Source organism: Hyla sarda, chromosome 4 (genome assembly GCF_029499605.1).
Source record: "Hyla sarda isolate aHylSar1 chromosome 4, aHylSar1.hap1, whole genome shotgun sequence".
Lineage (NCBI taxonomy): Eukaryota > Metazoa > Chordata > Amphibia > Anura > Hylidae > Hyla > Hyla sarda.
In genome coordinates, this window is record NC_079192.1 from 291,621,540 (window position 1) to 291,637,879 (window position 16,340).

Here is a 16,340-nt window from a genome sequence, read left to right on the forward strand (position 1 = left end):
ACTAATTACTTGTCCATGGAGGGTGGGGGGGGGGGGTATCAAACTCTTCTGTAAACAAGCGATTTCTCAATTTCCATAATCATGTTATACCTACATACAGTAAATCTACTTTTAGGAACACATCATATTCTGTGAACATATATAGTCACATATAGTATAGTAACATTTTTGGCTCTATACACCACCACAATGCATTTGAAATGAAACGAACAAAATGTGCTTTAACTGCATTCTGTCAGCTTTAATTTGAGGGTATTTACATCCAAATCAGTTGAACAGTGTAGGAATTACAAAAGTTTGCATATGTGCCTCCCACTTGTTAAGGGACCAAAAGTAATTGGACAATTGGCTTCTCAGCTGTTCCATGACCAGGTATTGTTTTATTCCCTCATTATTCCAATTACGATGAGCAGATAAAAGGTCCAAAGTTCATTTCAAGTGTGCTATTTGCATTTGGAATCTGTTGCTATCCACTCTCAAGATGAGATCCAAAGAGCTGTCACTATCAGTGAAGAAAGTCATCATTAGGCTGAAAAAACAAAACTAACAAATCAGAGAGATAGCCAAAACATTAGGCGTGGCCAAAACAACTGTTTGGAACATTCTTAAAAAGAAGGAACGCACCGGTGAGCTCAGCAAAACCAAAAGACCAAAAAGACCAAGGAAAACAACTGTGGTCGATGACCAAAGAATTCTTTCCCTGGTGAAGAAAACCCCCTTCACAACAGTTGGCCAGATCAAGAACACTCTCCGGGAGGTAGGTGTTTGTGTGTCAAACTCAACAATCAAGAGAAGACGTCACCATAGTGAATAAAGAGGGTTCACCACAAGATGGAAGCCATTGGTGAGCCTCAAAAACGTACTTCTTGAACGTGGCATACAAAAACATACTTCTTGAACGTGGCACAGAGCGCTTCATTATTCCAGGACAGTTCCGAGGCCAGAGTGCGAAAACGCATGGCGTATTCGCTCACAGAAGAATTTCCCTGATTCAGGGTCGGTCAACAAGGCAGTCTCTGCAGAGGCAACCCAGGCTGGTTCCTGAAAAACACTCCGGAATTCTTGGCAGAAGGACTGGGCAGTAGCAGCGGCAGGATCGCTGCGGTCCCAAAGCGGTGTGGCCCAAGCCAGGGCCTTCCCGGTAAGCATATAAAAGTAGTCTTCCCGGTAAGACTATAAAAGCTACCTTGGCACGTTCAGTAGGAAACTGGTCGGCCATCATCTCCAAGTGAAAAGAACACTGTGACAGGAACCCACGGCACTGCTTGGAGTCTCCATCAAATTTGTCCGGCATGGACAGGCGGTATCTGGTGCTGGAAACGGCAGCGGGCTGAGTGGGTGGCATAGGAGCTGGCGGTGGAGATGGTTGCTGCTGGGCTGTCAGAAATTGCTGCATCATGGCGGACAACTGTTTCAGTAGTTGACCTTGCTGAGCAATCTGCTGAGATTGCTGGGCCACAATGGTGGTAAGGTCAGCGACACTTGGCAAAGGCACCTCAGCGGGATCCATGGCCGGATCTTACTGTCAGGATCCGGACTGGCAGGAGATAGCAGAGGCTGATGGTGGATCCGCTGTGCCAGAGAGGTGATTACGTGGGCCGTACCAGGGGAACGGAGTCTAAGGGGTTACTGGTTTTCACCAGAGCCCGCCGCAAAGCGGGATGGTCTTGCTGTGGCAGGTATCCCCCAGGTCGTTCCACCCAGTAGCGACTCAACCTCTCTGGCTGCTGAGATAAGGCAAGGTACAAGAGGATCAGGCAAAGGCATAGTCAGACGTAGCAAATGGTCAGGGCAGGCAGCAACGGTTCACAGGCGGTAGTCAGTAGCGACGGGTTCGGCAACAAGCAGGGGAACACAGGAACAAGGAACACTTTCTCTCAGGCTCAAGTCAACAAAGATCCGGCAGGAGGCTGTGGGAGGAGATGGTACTTATAGGTAGTGCACAGGAGAGGCCTAATTAAGTCCAAACAGCACTGCCTCTCACAAACCTTAACCCTTAATAAGCCACTTTGGACCAGGCACCAATCACCGATGCACTGGCCCTTTAGATCTAAGAGTCCTGGAGCGCTGCCTGGGGACACACGCCATAAGCGCTCCAGTCCAGGAGCGGGGACCGGAGCGCTCGGCGCTACAGCTGGCAGTATATTTTCCAGCACGGCAGGTGCCACTTCATAACCAATACTATATAGTCAAGCAAAATGAACTGTATATATCGCAGGTCATGTTCAACTGTTAGAAAAAAAATTATAATAATAAAATAAAAGCAAAACATACCGAGAAAAGAAAAAAAATTTATAATAATAATTAATTAACAAGGAAGAAAAAAGAAGAAAAGTAAATATAAATGTAGAGAAATATAATGCAAAACAAAAAAGCTAACAATCAGAAATTAGTAGTGAAGGATGACATCTTGCTTCATATTAAGACTTTTGGGAATCTCGTGTCTAGTTTCAAAATCCAAAATATTTAACGATCCATAAGTTTTCGTCTATGGTTACCTCCTCTACGAGGGAATGACACTCTTTCAATTCCCTGGACTTTCATTGTAGAAATATCACCCCCATGACACTCAGCAATATGCTTCAATACATAGAAATATTTCTACTTTTAAAATCCGGGACATCAGATAGGTGTTTCCTAATATGAGTTTTTAATAAATTCGTTGTACATCCAACATATTTTACCAGACACGATTCACATGTAAATAAATAAATAAATTACAAATTTGGTGTTACAGTTTATATATTGTTTAATTGGAAAAGACTCATGAGTGGTACAAGACTTGAAATGTGTAGTTGGTAATAGGATTTTATAGCATGTGCACATGTTATGACCACATTTAAAGGTTCCTTTATGTTCCAACCAAACCGTGACTGATCCGGGATTTATCACTACAAATAATTTTTGTCCCAAAGTGGGTGCCCGCATCCCACTTATAGAAGGTTACAGATGTGCCATCTATTTTCTATATGTTCTGGTTATAACATTATGTGTTTCCCTATCTCCATTTAATTTCAAGTCAAGAAAAGAAATGTCCGTTGGATGATGATTGAGTGTGAAAATTAAACCCAAAGAATTGTTATTAAGATACTGGCTGAATCCCCGTATGGCAGTTACATTGGACCCCCAAATATATAGGAGGTCGTCGATGTAGAAGCCATACCATGCGATGCAATGGGCATAGGGATTCAATTTTGCTGAAGACAAAACTGAAGGGAAAATGCCCACAGTAAAGGCCTGTCAGAGCATCAGCAGGGATGAAACCCGGCATCTGGTAATGTCTATGCGTTCCAGACTTCAGGCTGTAATTGACTGCAAAGGATTTGCAACCAAGTATTAAAAAGTGAAAGTTCAATTTATGATTATTATTTTGTCCCATTACTTTTGGTCCCTTAACAAGTGGGAGGCACATATGCAAACTGTTCTAATTCCTACACTGTTCACCTGATTTGGATGTACATACCCTCAAATTAAAGTTGACAATCTACAGTTAAAGAACATCTTGTTAGTTTCATTTCAAATCCATTGTGGTGGTGTATATAGCCAAAAATGTTAGAATTGTGTTGATGTCCCAATATTTATGGGCCTGACTGCAATTCTGCCATGCCCTGAATACCCCAAGGGCATTTTAATTAGAATGGGGTTGGCAGAAGTCATTCCAAGGCCTTGTTCACATCATTAAATGGTTGACATATATGCTTGCAAAAGTTCCCAACGTATATATACAATGGAGGCATATAGTGGGATATATCACCCACAGGGTCCTAGGTTTAACACCCTGGTTAAATAAATCTATGGAGTACTTTCTGTACTGTACTAACAACTCAGAATAGAAGTCTCCCTGATCACAGGAGATAGGGTTCATTCACATAAATTAACTGCATTTGCCCAGTTTTTATGCCTTTACTGGATACATCTGTTATAAAAGTTAAGTGTATCATAAACCTATCTGCTGTCCATTAGCAGGCAAAGAAACATGGCTTGCAACATTTCCTTGTCTTGCTTGGAAAGACATTAATTAGCCAAATGGATTTAGCATGACTTAAAAAAAATATTTCCAAGATCAGTTTAGTGACAAATTTCACTCCCGTATTTTTCTACCTGTCAGATATAATAAGAATAAAATGGCCAGACATATGTAAACAGCACTTAGACAGTAAGTCAGGCAACACGGGATAAACTTTTTTCCCCCACACAAAGAGACGGGCTTAAGGCGGATTTGACACACAGCTTTCTGTAGCAGGTTTCCATTTAGTTTTTTGCACCAAAACAGCAAATGGTTTCAGAAGGAAGGACAAGTGTAAGTCCTTCCTTTATATTTCTCATTCCGTTTCAATCCACCTCTATCTTTGGTTTAAAGAATTGAATAAAAAACTGCCACAAAATGCTGTGTGTGACCCCCTTGCCCCAATGTCTAAAAAAAAAGCAGCTTCAAGGTGTGCACATTTATTTTTCGCCATTTACTGAGATCCACAAATTTTATATATTGGTAATAATAGTAATTTAAATTTTAACATTACATATTGCAGAATAAAAAAAATTCTTGCAACAGTGTTTGTGTTCTTCCCTCCCAAATGTGTTGCCAACACCTTCAATAAAGATTGTGCACAATAAAAGGGTTAGTGCTAAAAAAAATTTCCTATACCACAATATGCAATGTTAAAATGTAATATTTATTGAAGGTACTGGTATACACATGGGGGATGGAAGAACATAGACACCAGCTCTTTCGGAGCTAGATTCTGTGTTCTTCCCTACCCCATGTGTATACTAGCACCTTCAATAAAGATGACTTGATTTTGTGCACAAGAAAATGGTGAGTGGGCGGCAATATATTCAGCTATCCAACTTCAGAGATGGATTGACATAACCCCCCCCCCACACACACACACACACACCACCAAATTTCCCCGTTCTCCTAATGCTATGGCTTCCTTGGCATATAAAGATGATCTCTTCCGAGATCTTTGGTTTCCCCCCTCTCCTCGAGGTGATGGTGGTTGCTCCTCAGTCCTCTTTGGAGGCATCTCCTCCTTCTGGAGGGCTTTGGCCCCTTGGCTCTTCCCTCCAGTTTCCCCACTCCTACCTGCAGGTCTCATTCACGTGGTCATAAAAAACGTGAATCCTCTACCTTCCACCACAGGTGGTCGCAACTGAATCACATTTCTGTGGCTTCTTTGTTTGAACAAAAATGAGTCCCTAGGCCGGAGGAATTGAGATTACTCATCCCGTCCATGCGCCTCTCCTTTCTTCATATTGCTGATTTTGAGGCTTGTTGCTCTGAGTTTCTCAAACTCAACCACCCTTTTCGTGATCTCACAAACTTTGGGCCTTAGTATCCTCTCTCTCCCCAGTATCCGCAATAGGTCACAACTTATGAAACATCACACCACCACTACACCCTTGGGACCACAGGGTTCATATCCTCTTGGAAGAAGGAACTCAATGTCAAATTTTCCAAACCTGAGATAGAACACATGTTGCAGAATTCGCATAGGTTCTCAGATGTGTAAGACTACAGGAGTCGCATTATAAGCTTCTCTCCAGATGGTATACAACTCCCGAATTTCTATTTACATATGGCCTCTTGCCCACTGATAAATGCAAGAGATGTGGCTCACAGGTAGGAACACATCTACACATTTGGTGGTCCTGCATGGAAATACAGGCTTACTGGTCTGAGATTGAGTCAACTATTCGCCAAATTCTACCTATTTTCCCTGCATTTACACCAGCCATGGTGCTCCTTAACAAACCGTCACAGTCCTGTCACCCAAATAAAAAATCATTACTCTTTCATTTCTTGGCAGCCGCCAAAACATTGATCCAGTTGAAGTGGCTACAACCTACACCCCCCCATCGCTTGCCGAATGGGTGACCAAGTCCACCAGATGTGTAGATTTGAAGAGCTTTCTAGCAGAGCCTCCAAGACGCATGATTCTTTCTTGAAAACGTGGTCTCCCTGGTTGAATAGCTCCTTCGCACCAGTGAGTTAAACCGCTTTCAGTGATCGATAGTCCCTTAGTAATGTGGCTTTTTTGTTGTAAATTATAGTACATTCTTTGTTCACTTGTATCGAATGTTAGGACTTGTATTCTGTAATGGTATACACATCCGGGAGGGAATAACACAGACACCAGCTCTATTGGAGGTGGTGTCTGTGTTCATCCCTCCCTAATGTGTATACCAGCACCTTCAATAAAGATTCATTTATTTTGTGCCAAAGAAAATGAGGGATATGATTTTTTTCTCAAATTTTTCTACAAAAAAGACCTTTTACCGTTAAGCACCGCCATATGCACACATGCCGAAGCCCTACTGTGATTGCTGCCTAGCAAATGCCAGGATATACGGGACACCCAAGCTATATTAACTCCTTAGTGCCCGACTGCTTCTTCATATCTCTCGTTGCACGATGTAGTATAGCCGATACTCATCAGTGTCCCTGTTAACATCTGACATTTCCTCCTTGACACAATAAATTTTTATATCTTCTTGTGACTTAATACATAAAAATCATCTTACAGTAAGTACTTTCACCTCATTAAGCAAACCAAGATCTAATATCCGACTTGCACAATTTCTGCTTGGAAATACACCAGTCTTGGCTTCTGACCGCAACGCAGAATTTCTACACATTTTAGTAAAAGGAATATACTGAGGTTATTTTCAGTCTCATGTCATTAAAATCCAAATCTATCCTAATTTTTTTTCTATAATTTAATGACTAGACTGTAAACTGACTTAATTAATTTATCATATGCTTCAGCAACCAACTTGCATAATTAGCTGATTAAGATGCATATCTCATTGATTTAGTTATACACTTGTTAATTTAATTGCCACAAGTTTAGCTAATTACATTTAGGAGAGTCCCCATAGTTAGATATTGTCCTTTGTTTAAGGATGTATAGGATATGATATCTAAGATGTGCTTGGCTGAGATCATATAGAAGCAAGCTTTTTATTCATTTATTTATTTACCAGCTGAATATTAGGAAAGAATGCAGTTTAGTCTATAAATCATAGAAGCAGGATAATTCAATTAAGTAATATATATCTGCTTTCAGATGAATGCCAGCATCTTGCAAAATAATATGTTCAGGATGGAGATGATAATTATTTGTCTAATAGGAATGGCATTAGTGCACAATTAGTGTGATGAAAACAATACAAAAAAAGCTGCTTATGTTCTAATATATCAGTACATTAACAGCGCACCTTAATTATAATATTATAACTTGATGTAAATTAATAGTAAATAAACTAGCTACAATAAATGTAACATTTATAAAAAAACAAAATAGGGGGCAAATTTATCATATTAAATGCACTTTATATTGACAGATGTGTAAAAAGGAGTGCCAATTTTTATTAGATTTCTGGAGTGCTTCTTTTTCCTCCTGTTTGTGGATATTGAACATTTGTGGGGCCTTGTCAACCCCTGAGCTAGCTGAGCCCCTGGATAGCCATTTGGAACTGGAGTTCATGCATAGTGCTGCTCACACCCTATTTTCTATTTCTCATATGAAACATGTCAGAAAAGTGTAATACTGTATGTATTTGATAAATTTGGTTAAAGCCTCTTGCACTATCCTTCTAAAAAGAATCCAAAGACATATACAATAGATTTGGAAAAATGCATCAGGGGGTGAGGAACAACTTCTAATGGTTGCACTAAACTTATTGCTGGGATGCGCCCTTGTTAGCCACAAAATATTAGAGTACATGTGCGACAACGGATGAGTTTGGCTAAATGTATTATGGAATATGTGGCATAACCAATTTAGACTCATAACATTAAAAAAAGTTTGCCTAATACAGTATATTTTAGGTGTGTATGAAAGTTTTTCAAGTCTAGAGACAAGATGGGTTGAGAACCTATTACCTGCACCAGATTATGACAGAATGTTATTTTACTTTGTAAACAATTTTGATAAACACAGCACATTTTTTTTCTTTGAAAAGAGTTTGGCATTTGCAATGAGGAAAAGCTTTAACAAGGCTGTAAACTTTACAGGCCTCATTTATCAAAACTGTCTAAGAGAAAAGCTGGCTTTGTTGCCCATAGCAACAAATCAGAGCTCAGGTATGATTGGTTGCTATGGGCAAACAGATTGTTACATACAGTTTTGATAAATCTGTCCCTAAAACTTTAAAGGAGTACTCCGGGATAAGAAAACGTATCCCCTATCCTGAGGATAGGGGATAAGTTTCAGATCGCAGGGGGTCCGACCGCTGGGGCCCCCCGCGATCTCCCATACGGGGCCCCGACAGTCAGCGACCAAGGGCTGTGTCCGACCACCGCATGATGCGGCAGCCGACACGCCCCCTCAATACATCTCTATGGGAGGGCCAGAGCGCTGCAATCATCAGCCTCCGCCTCTGCCATAGAAATGTATTGAGGGGGCGTGTCGGACGCCGCATCATGTGGTGGTCGAAATGAGCTATTTCGGCAAAGAGCCGAGAGTCCCGTACAGGAGATCACGGGGGGCCCCCCTCGATCTGAAACTCATCCCCTATCCTTAGGATAGGGGATAAGTTTTCTTATCCTGGAGTACTCCTTTAATGGTTTATTCTGCAATGGTTAATATATGGTATGATATTATACCATATATGGAATGTAAATACTGTATGATATTATTAAATAAATATTCAAAATACAAATACTTACTTTCCTTGCTCCCCCACAGCCTCCGTTATCCAGGCACTTGGTGTCTGCCATATTCCCCTTCCATGAGATGCAGACAATACGTCACTTTTGCCACTCAGCCAATTACTGGCTGCAGCAGTGAAACCCCTCGGCCAGTGACTGGCTGAGCAGAAATGTGGCGTATTGTCTACAGCTCTAAGAAGTGCAGCCCTCAGTCAGCCGTGGGGAGCACAAAAAGGTAAATAGAGGCTTTTTCTTTTAATTTTATCAGACAGCATGGTCACATTTCTTTAACCCGATAACGACCATGGACGAGTATAGACGTCCAGGTTGGCGGGCGTTCCCGCACCTGGACGTCTATACTCGTCCATTCTTCTCGTGGGTGCTGCCCAGTGCACCCACGAGATCGCGGCAGGGACTCGGTTGTATCACACAGCCGGGACCCTGCTGCACTGCCAGGACCGAAGTAAACTTCGGTCCCGGCAGTTTTAACCCTTACAGCTCCCTCTGTCTCCTCTGCAGCACCCCGCATCGCGATCGCGGGGTGCTGTGTGTGGCCGCGGCTGGCCGGGACCTGCCGCACTGCCGGGAGTGAAGTTCACTTCACTCCCGACAGTTTAACCCTTACAGCCGCGGTCAGAAGTGACTGCGCGCTGTAAGGAGTTCTGACAGAGGGAGGGGGCTCCCTCTGTCTCCTCTGCAGCACCCCGCATCGCGATCGCGGGGTGCTGTGTGTGGCCGCAATGCCAGGAGTGAAGTTCACTTCACTCCCGACAGTTTAACCCCTACAGCCGCGGTCAGAAGTGACTGCACGCTGTAAGGAGTTCTGACAGAGGGAGGGAGCTCCCTCTGTCTCTCCTGCAGCACCCCGGAGCATCGCGGGGTGCTGCTGCATACCTGGGCAGCCGGGGGTCCTACAAAGACCCCCAGGTCTGCCCTGGGTATTGCCTGAAAGGACGTGCCAGAGGAAAGTCATGATATGCTGCCTGCTAGTGAAAACTGGCAGGCAGCATATAACTGTAATGCTTTGGAATACTAAGTATTCCAAAGCATTAAAAAGTGTATAAATAAATAAAAATAAAAGTGTAAAAATAAATAAAAATGTAATAAAAGTGTAAAAAAATATATATATATTAAAAATACATTTATTAAATGAATCTAATAAAAATCCTACACATTATGCAGCAGTCACGGTAATGAGTTCGCTGCTGCGGCTGGGTAGCTTTGTGTGTCCACTCATAGCGGCGGATTTCCCTCCAGCAGTCATGAGCGGACACACTGAGCTACCCAGCCGCAGCAGTAATGGATATATTCGCCATGAGCGGGTGCTTATTCCCACAACATGGCGGATATATCCATCAGGAGCCTTAACTGTCACAGACAGACGCGTTATACTGCCAGCCGACCAGCCAATAACTTGTAGGGGTGCAGTATATAAATGGGGTCACTTGTGGGGGTGGGGGTACTATTCTGCCCTGAAAGCCAAATGGCGCTCCTCTCCTTCTGAGTCCTACCACGCGGCCAAGGAACCATATATGGCCAAAGCGGGGGTATTTCCGAACATGGGACAAGCAGCTAAATAAAATATAGGGTACATTTCTTTCAATATCAGAAGTGATGTACAAAAAATATGCCCCCCAAATGATGCATTTGTGAAAAATTGCAAATTTTGAATTTTTAACACTGACTTTGTAATAATTCCTGCCAAAAAACTATGGTGTTAAAATACTCACTGTACCCCCTAGCGAATACCTTGAGGGGTCTAGTTTTTAAAATGGGGTCATTTGGGGGGGTGTTCCTATGTTCTACTACCTTTTAATTTCTGCAAACCTTGCATAGCACATAAAAAAAGATGTACTTTTCAAATTTTCAAAATTTCATGTTAAATTGTTAGGCTTCTAACTAATTTAAAATGTTAATTCAAAACTAAAAAATGACGTCAAAATAAAGTAGACATCTGAAAGTATAAATTTCATAAACTATTTGGTCAGTATGTATAAATATATGCAACCAATTAGTGTTAAAATAGCAAAAAATCTTAATTTTTTGTAAAAAGGTCATGATTTTTTGCATTGTAAAAAAAAACTACAAATGATATCGGCTTACTTTTACTATGGACATGAAGGACAACTTGTGACAAAAAAACAATGTCAGAATTATCGTGATTGGCAAAACATTACCAGAGTTATTCTTTAATAAAGACAGACATCCCCGATTTGAAAAAACAGGCCTGGTCTTTCAGGTGCGTACAGGTTTATTTGCATTGGTCCTTAAGGGGTTAAAAATCTGCAGTGAATCTGCAGAATTTCTGTCCTATGTGAACATATTCTTAAGCCTGAGCAGTAGGTAGTATCATGAACTTTAAAGGGGTTATCCAACAAAATAGGGAAAAAATAAGCTTTGATGTAATACAATACACTATTCTAGTGCTATCTTTGCAAAAATAAGCCGCTCTCAATCTAATTTCCCCCTTTATTAGCCTCCCCCCCCTTGCAGTTCTAATAGCTTCACTTTCTGTGGGCAGGCACCAGTGTGTGCCAGGTGTCACTGGAAACCCAACCAGAAACCAGGTGGCAATTGACATGCAAAGCCAATGAAAATACTATGTTAGAACATTTATGTGTTCCGTTATAATTCCATTGATGTAGTTCAACTGGTTTCACACATAAAACATGGCACTGAGAGCACTGTTGTATGCTGCACATTCAAAATATTGTTTTTCTTTTAGAGTACTTACATGGTTTTGTTAGTTTTAGCAAATTTTGTTCTATAGCATTTAACTGTTCATTCACTTTATCACCAATGACTGATTTCTTTTTTTGATGCTTTTTAGGAAAATATCCCTTTAAATAAAAAGATTAAAAAAAACAAAAAAACATAATGGTTAAAGGGAATCTGTCATGTTGAAGTTACTGTCAGCAAGTAGCATGTTCTAGAACAGGAGGGACTGGGCATATTGATGCATAGTTTAGTTAGAAAAGTTATAGTAAAATGTGTCACTTATTCATGTATTCTGGACTTTGCAATTAGGCAGACCCACAGATGCTCAATAGGGTTCAGGTCTGGAGACATACTTGGCCAGTTCATCACCTTTACCTTCAGCTTCTTTAGCATGGCAGTGGTTGTCTTGGAGGTGTGTTTGGGGTTGTCATTTTGAAATACTTCCCTGTGACCCAGTCCCTGAAAGGAGGCAATCATATTCTGTTTCGTATGTCACAGTTTATCTTGGTTTTATCAGATTAGAGGACATGGTTCCAGAAATCTATGTCCTTAGTCTGCCTGTATTCAGCAAACTGTTTGCAGGCTTTTGTTCATCATCTTTAGAAGAGGTTTCCTTGTGGAATGACAGACATGCAGACCAATTTGAGGCAGTGTGTGGCATATGGTCTGAGCACTGACATGTTGACCCCCACAACACACACACCTCCTTCAACCTATGCAGCAATTCTGACAGTACTCATATGTCAATTACCCTTTGGCTATAACGCTGACCAAGTGCACTCAAATTCTTTGGTCAACCATGGCGAGGCCTATTCTGAGAGGAACCTGTCCTGTGAACCACTGTATGGTCTTGCCCCTTGTCCTGAAGCTCAGTTTCAGGGTTTTGGCATTCTTATAGCCTATCCCATATTTATTAGGAGCAATAATAACTTTATTTATATATATTTTTTTGTAAAGCTCTTCTCTAACAGGCTTCTGTCCATGGCAGGCATGAGGGTCATTGGTAAAACCCCGGACTGCCATTGCAAGCAATGTGTTAAACAATCAGGATCAGGGCCCAGCTTGAGACACTTTGGTAGCAATTAAAATAGTCTATCCTAAAAAGGAGGCAGAGTAGCCTTGGCTTATTAATGACCACTATTAGAAAGGGATATTATATGTCAGTAACTGGTCAAAACTGTCAAACCACTTGTTCAAACATAAGAATATTACACAGTTTACTAAGCATGTTAATGTTATTACCTTTTCTTTATCATCTGCTTTTTCTATGTCATCACAGTTGGATTTTGCCTGAGAATTTGATATAGTAAGTGATGTATTGTCTGGCAAAGAAAGTAACTTTTTCCCAGTTTCTATTACACATAGGGCAAGTTCATATTCTTCCCAAGAACGTAGTGCCTGCCGAAAGAGAAACACTTATTTACTTAGCTTTCAAGCAAAAAGAGTAATTCTAGATCCTAGCAAACTCTTGCAACAAATATTTTTTAACCCACTTAGGGTATATGTTTCAGGGCCAAAATTTTATTTCACGGGAAGATTTAGAGAATTTTTCTGGTCTAGAAGGTGACAACCAATGGGTCTGCAGAATCCTGCTAAGATCCACCAAACCAAGAGAATCTGTCAGCTGTATTTGCTGCACCAAACTGCCAACACCATTCGATAGCTTTTAGGGTATAAAAGCAAATTATATCCTCATATTTTTTTTCTCATCTAAATTGCCAAGGAGGTGGTGCCAAGCTGCTTAAAGGGGTATTCCGCTGTTCAGCATTTGGAACAAACTGTTCCGAACGCTGGAGCCGACGCAGGGGGCTCCTTACGTCATAGCCCTTCCCCCTCATAACACCACGCCTCCTCAATGCAAATATATGGGAGAGGGCATGACAGCCATCACGCCCCCTCCCATAGACTTGCATTGAGAAGGTGGGGCGTGGCGTCATGAGGGGGTAGGGCTATGACGTCACGGCGGCGACTCCAGTTTGTTCCAAATGCTGAGCAGCGGAGTACCCCTTTAAGCAGTACCACAGTCTGACACTCCTTCTCACACACCCTCAACTCTCAGCCTCTTCTTGACTGACATCCAGTACCCTTTACAGTAATTAATATAGGGCTGGGAAATGATGGCCATTGAGGAGACATGCCAGGCTGTGGCATTTCAGCAGCTTGGCACCACCTCCTTGACACTTCATTGAGAAATAATCAGCACTATAAGCACAGTTTTCAATTTTGTGGTCTCGGCATATCTTTGCTGTAAATACAGCTTACAGGTTTTGTTTAAATATTACAGGATCCAACAAGATGAAGACAACCAGCAGAATAGTATTACATGTTTGGTATTGGATCTCTATCATGTGGTAGCCTGGGTTGAAAAGGGTTTGAAAAATGTATAAGTGATAGAAGAGCAACCCAAAGTTAAGTTCATATTTATTGTTCACCTGTTTAATGGGTATATAAAGCCCAGCATGTTTTGCCCCTGACTATAATGTCATAAGTACAACGACTGACCAAACCAATTATATAATAATAAAATAGTAGCAAAGAATTGAAATGTGTAGACCTCCTGTTTAAGGTTCATATATCAACGTGTAAAACCAACTCTGTTGCATCATTTCTAAATGTATCGCAGTCTGTTTTTCGATGCTGAAGCAAAACTATTCATTATACTTTCCTAACAATCTCATTACTCAATACATCAATGAACTGATACTGCAAACGAAATATTGTTTGCTGTGCTCTCTCCTTCATACATTTCTAAGGAGATAAAAAAAATATCACTGCCATTAGGCCACATCTTTTGATCTTGTTCTAAGGAGGACAATTACAAACCATTTCCTCAGCACCTGAGCAATTATGTAAAACCGCAACACTGCATTTTTTCAGAACAGTAAGGAATTGTCTTTGAATCAACATAAAATGCTTGATAATAGGCAAGTCATAAGCATATCGCATTATCTTTCTTTTCTATCATTACAGTTAATATGGAAAAGTGTATTACCTCCTTGCTATATAGCTATCAAACAGATAATTACATTGAGTTCTAGGTAACAAGCTATTGAACCTGAAAGAAAGACATATGGCTAGCAAGCTTGAGCTTCATAAGGAAAGCTTTCCATCTCTATTACTGTGTTATACCATGAAATCTGATTACACGTAACATATAATTATGGCTTATATAAAGCGGATTTTTGAGCTTTCGATTTTTGAGCATAGATTTCAACAGGTTGCACGTCAGCAAGTGAAAATATTTACATCAAGGAGCTTGATAAAGTAGGTCATTAACTACTATAATCTGGTAATAACGTATATAATATAAAGAGACCCACCATAGGGTCATGATTTAGAAATAATAATACGTTTAATAATCAAAAACAGAAAAGTAACATAAAAATGTTTTGCTTCTGTTGTGCGACATCCTAAAAATAGAAATATAATAAGCATTCTCTCGATAGCCATGTTGGATGTGCCTAAATAAGTACCTTTGCTACATAATACACGATGCAGGCTGTCATGTGTAGAACGCCCTCTGCTACACCAGCCTGTTTTTTCTGCCAGGTGCTGCTGGGGATTTCTTGTAAAACTGCCAAGCATTTCATTAGAATCTGAAAACATGAAAAAGAGATTTAAGCCCTATAAAGTTAACTACTTCTTTATCATAAGAGAGCATCTCATGATCATGTGTTGAAGGTTAGGAAGGTGTCAGTCAACATGTTAAAGAAGCACTCCAGCATTATTTCACTCAAATAGACAAAGTGAGGTAATGTAATCAATACTACACAGAGAACTACAATATCCTGTGTACTGATTTTACCCTGACCTGAAAGACTTAGGTCTTCTGGACTCTCTACTTGGCTGAGAGGATAACAATATTCCAGTGCCCCTTACCAAATCTGTGCCTTTGTGGCCCTCCGGACGGGCAAAATGAACATGTTCTGTTGGGAGCCAACCTACAGAGTTTTCTAAAGACCTCAGAGATTCTTACAAACTCAGAAACTGTTCAAGTAAACATCTACACTTCACACGGGTCCAAGGGTTACTCTGGCAATAGTGTTGATTTTTAAGATGCCCAAACTGTACTCCCCTTCTGTGCTCCCCCAGTATCGCTGCTCCAATTGCAGGTGCCGAGGGTTGATCTATCACAGTGCAGAACAGCGAATGGCTGGCTTTAGTGGTGTATTGTCTTGGCCAGTGATTGGTTTAGCAGCAATGTGACATATTGAGCAATGGCACAAGGAAGACCAGGGCCTGGGCTCAATACGTCACAATGCCATTCAGCCAATCACTGGCCAAGAGGGGACACCGCTATGGCCAGAAAATTGCTGTGCTGCAATGTGACTGATCGACCCCAGGCTGGAGTACTCCTTTAACTCCTTCTGTACCATCTACCTCAGGTATTGTTGTTTGTTTTGTTTTTTATTTAACTGTTCAAGACTTGTGCCTCAATTATATGGAAAAATGATAGTAAAAGTTACTTGTGCTGCAGAACCCTTTAAGTCACAGTGTCTTGGTTTGTACTGCATGCACAACATCAAGGGTCTTTCACACACCACAAGCCGGGAGATTGTCAGCAGAAAGTGCCCCAGGGGATACAGACTATATACCATCAGTGCAGCCCTCATCCTTTAACAATTGGGTAGTGACTCTTAAAGGATACTTGGAGTCTCACCATTCTATCCACCTGTGACATGTAATATCTGCAATTTTACCAAGATTTTCCCTGCTCTGGAATGAATGTGACTATAAGTGCCAGCAGATCATAATCCACCATGTCCTTTCTGAGTCACAGCATGATACAATAGGTACTTTATATAATAAACTTTTCAGTTTATTATATAAGCCCTTTAGTCAGTCTCTTAAATAATATATGTTCAGGGGTTGTGTGAAAGTTATACACCGAATGGCTTGCATGCCTAATACACTCCCTAACTGTATAATCCAGCCTATCACCTGATATTCACTTCCATTATTAAGA

The 16,340-nt window shown here is 41.0% G+C and overlaps 1 protein-coding gene across 1 annotated transcript in view; it reads right to left on the reverse strand.

Moving 5' to 3' along the window:
• CFAP54 (cilia and flagella associated protein 54) overlaps nt 1-16,340 on the reverse strand; it is a 395,393-nt gene that overhangs the window by 243,820 nt on the left and 135,233 nt on the right. The window contains exons 27-29 of the mRNA XM_056574483.1: nt 14,848-14,970; nt 12,617-12,772; nt 11,391-11,496 (exon numbers count right to left, since the gene is read on the reverse strand). Coding sequence (XP_056430458.1) covers nt 11,391-11,496; nt 12,617-12,772; nt 14,848-14,970 — 385 coding nt within the window. The remainder of the gene's footprint in view (nt 1-11,390; nt 11,497-12,616; nt 12,773-14,847; nt 14,971-16,340) is intronic.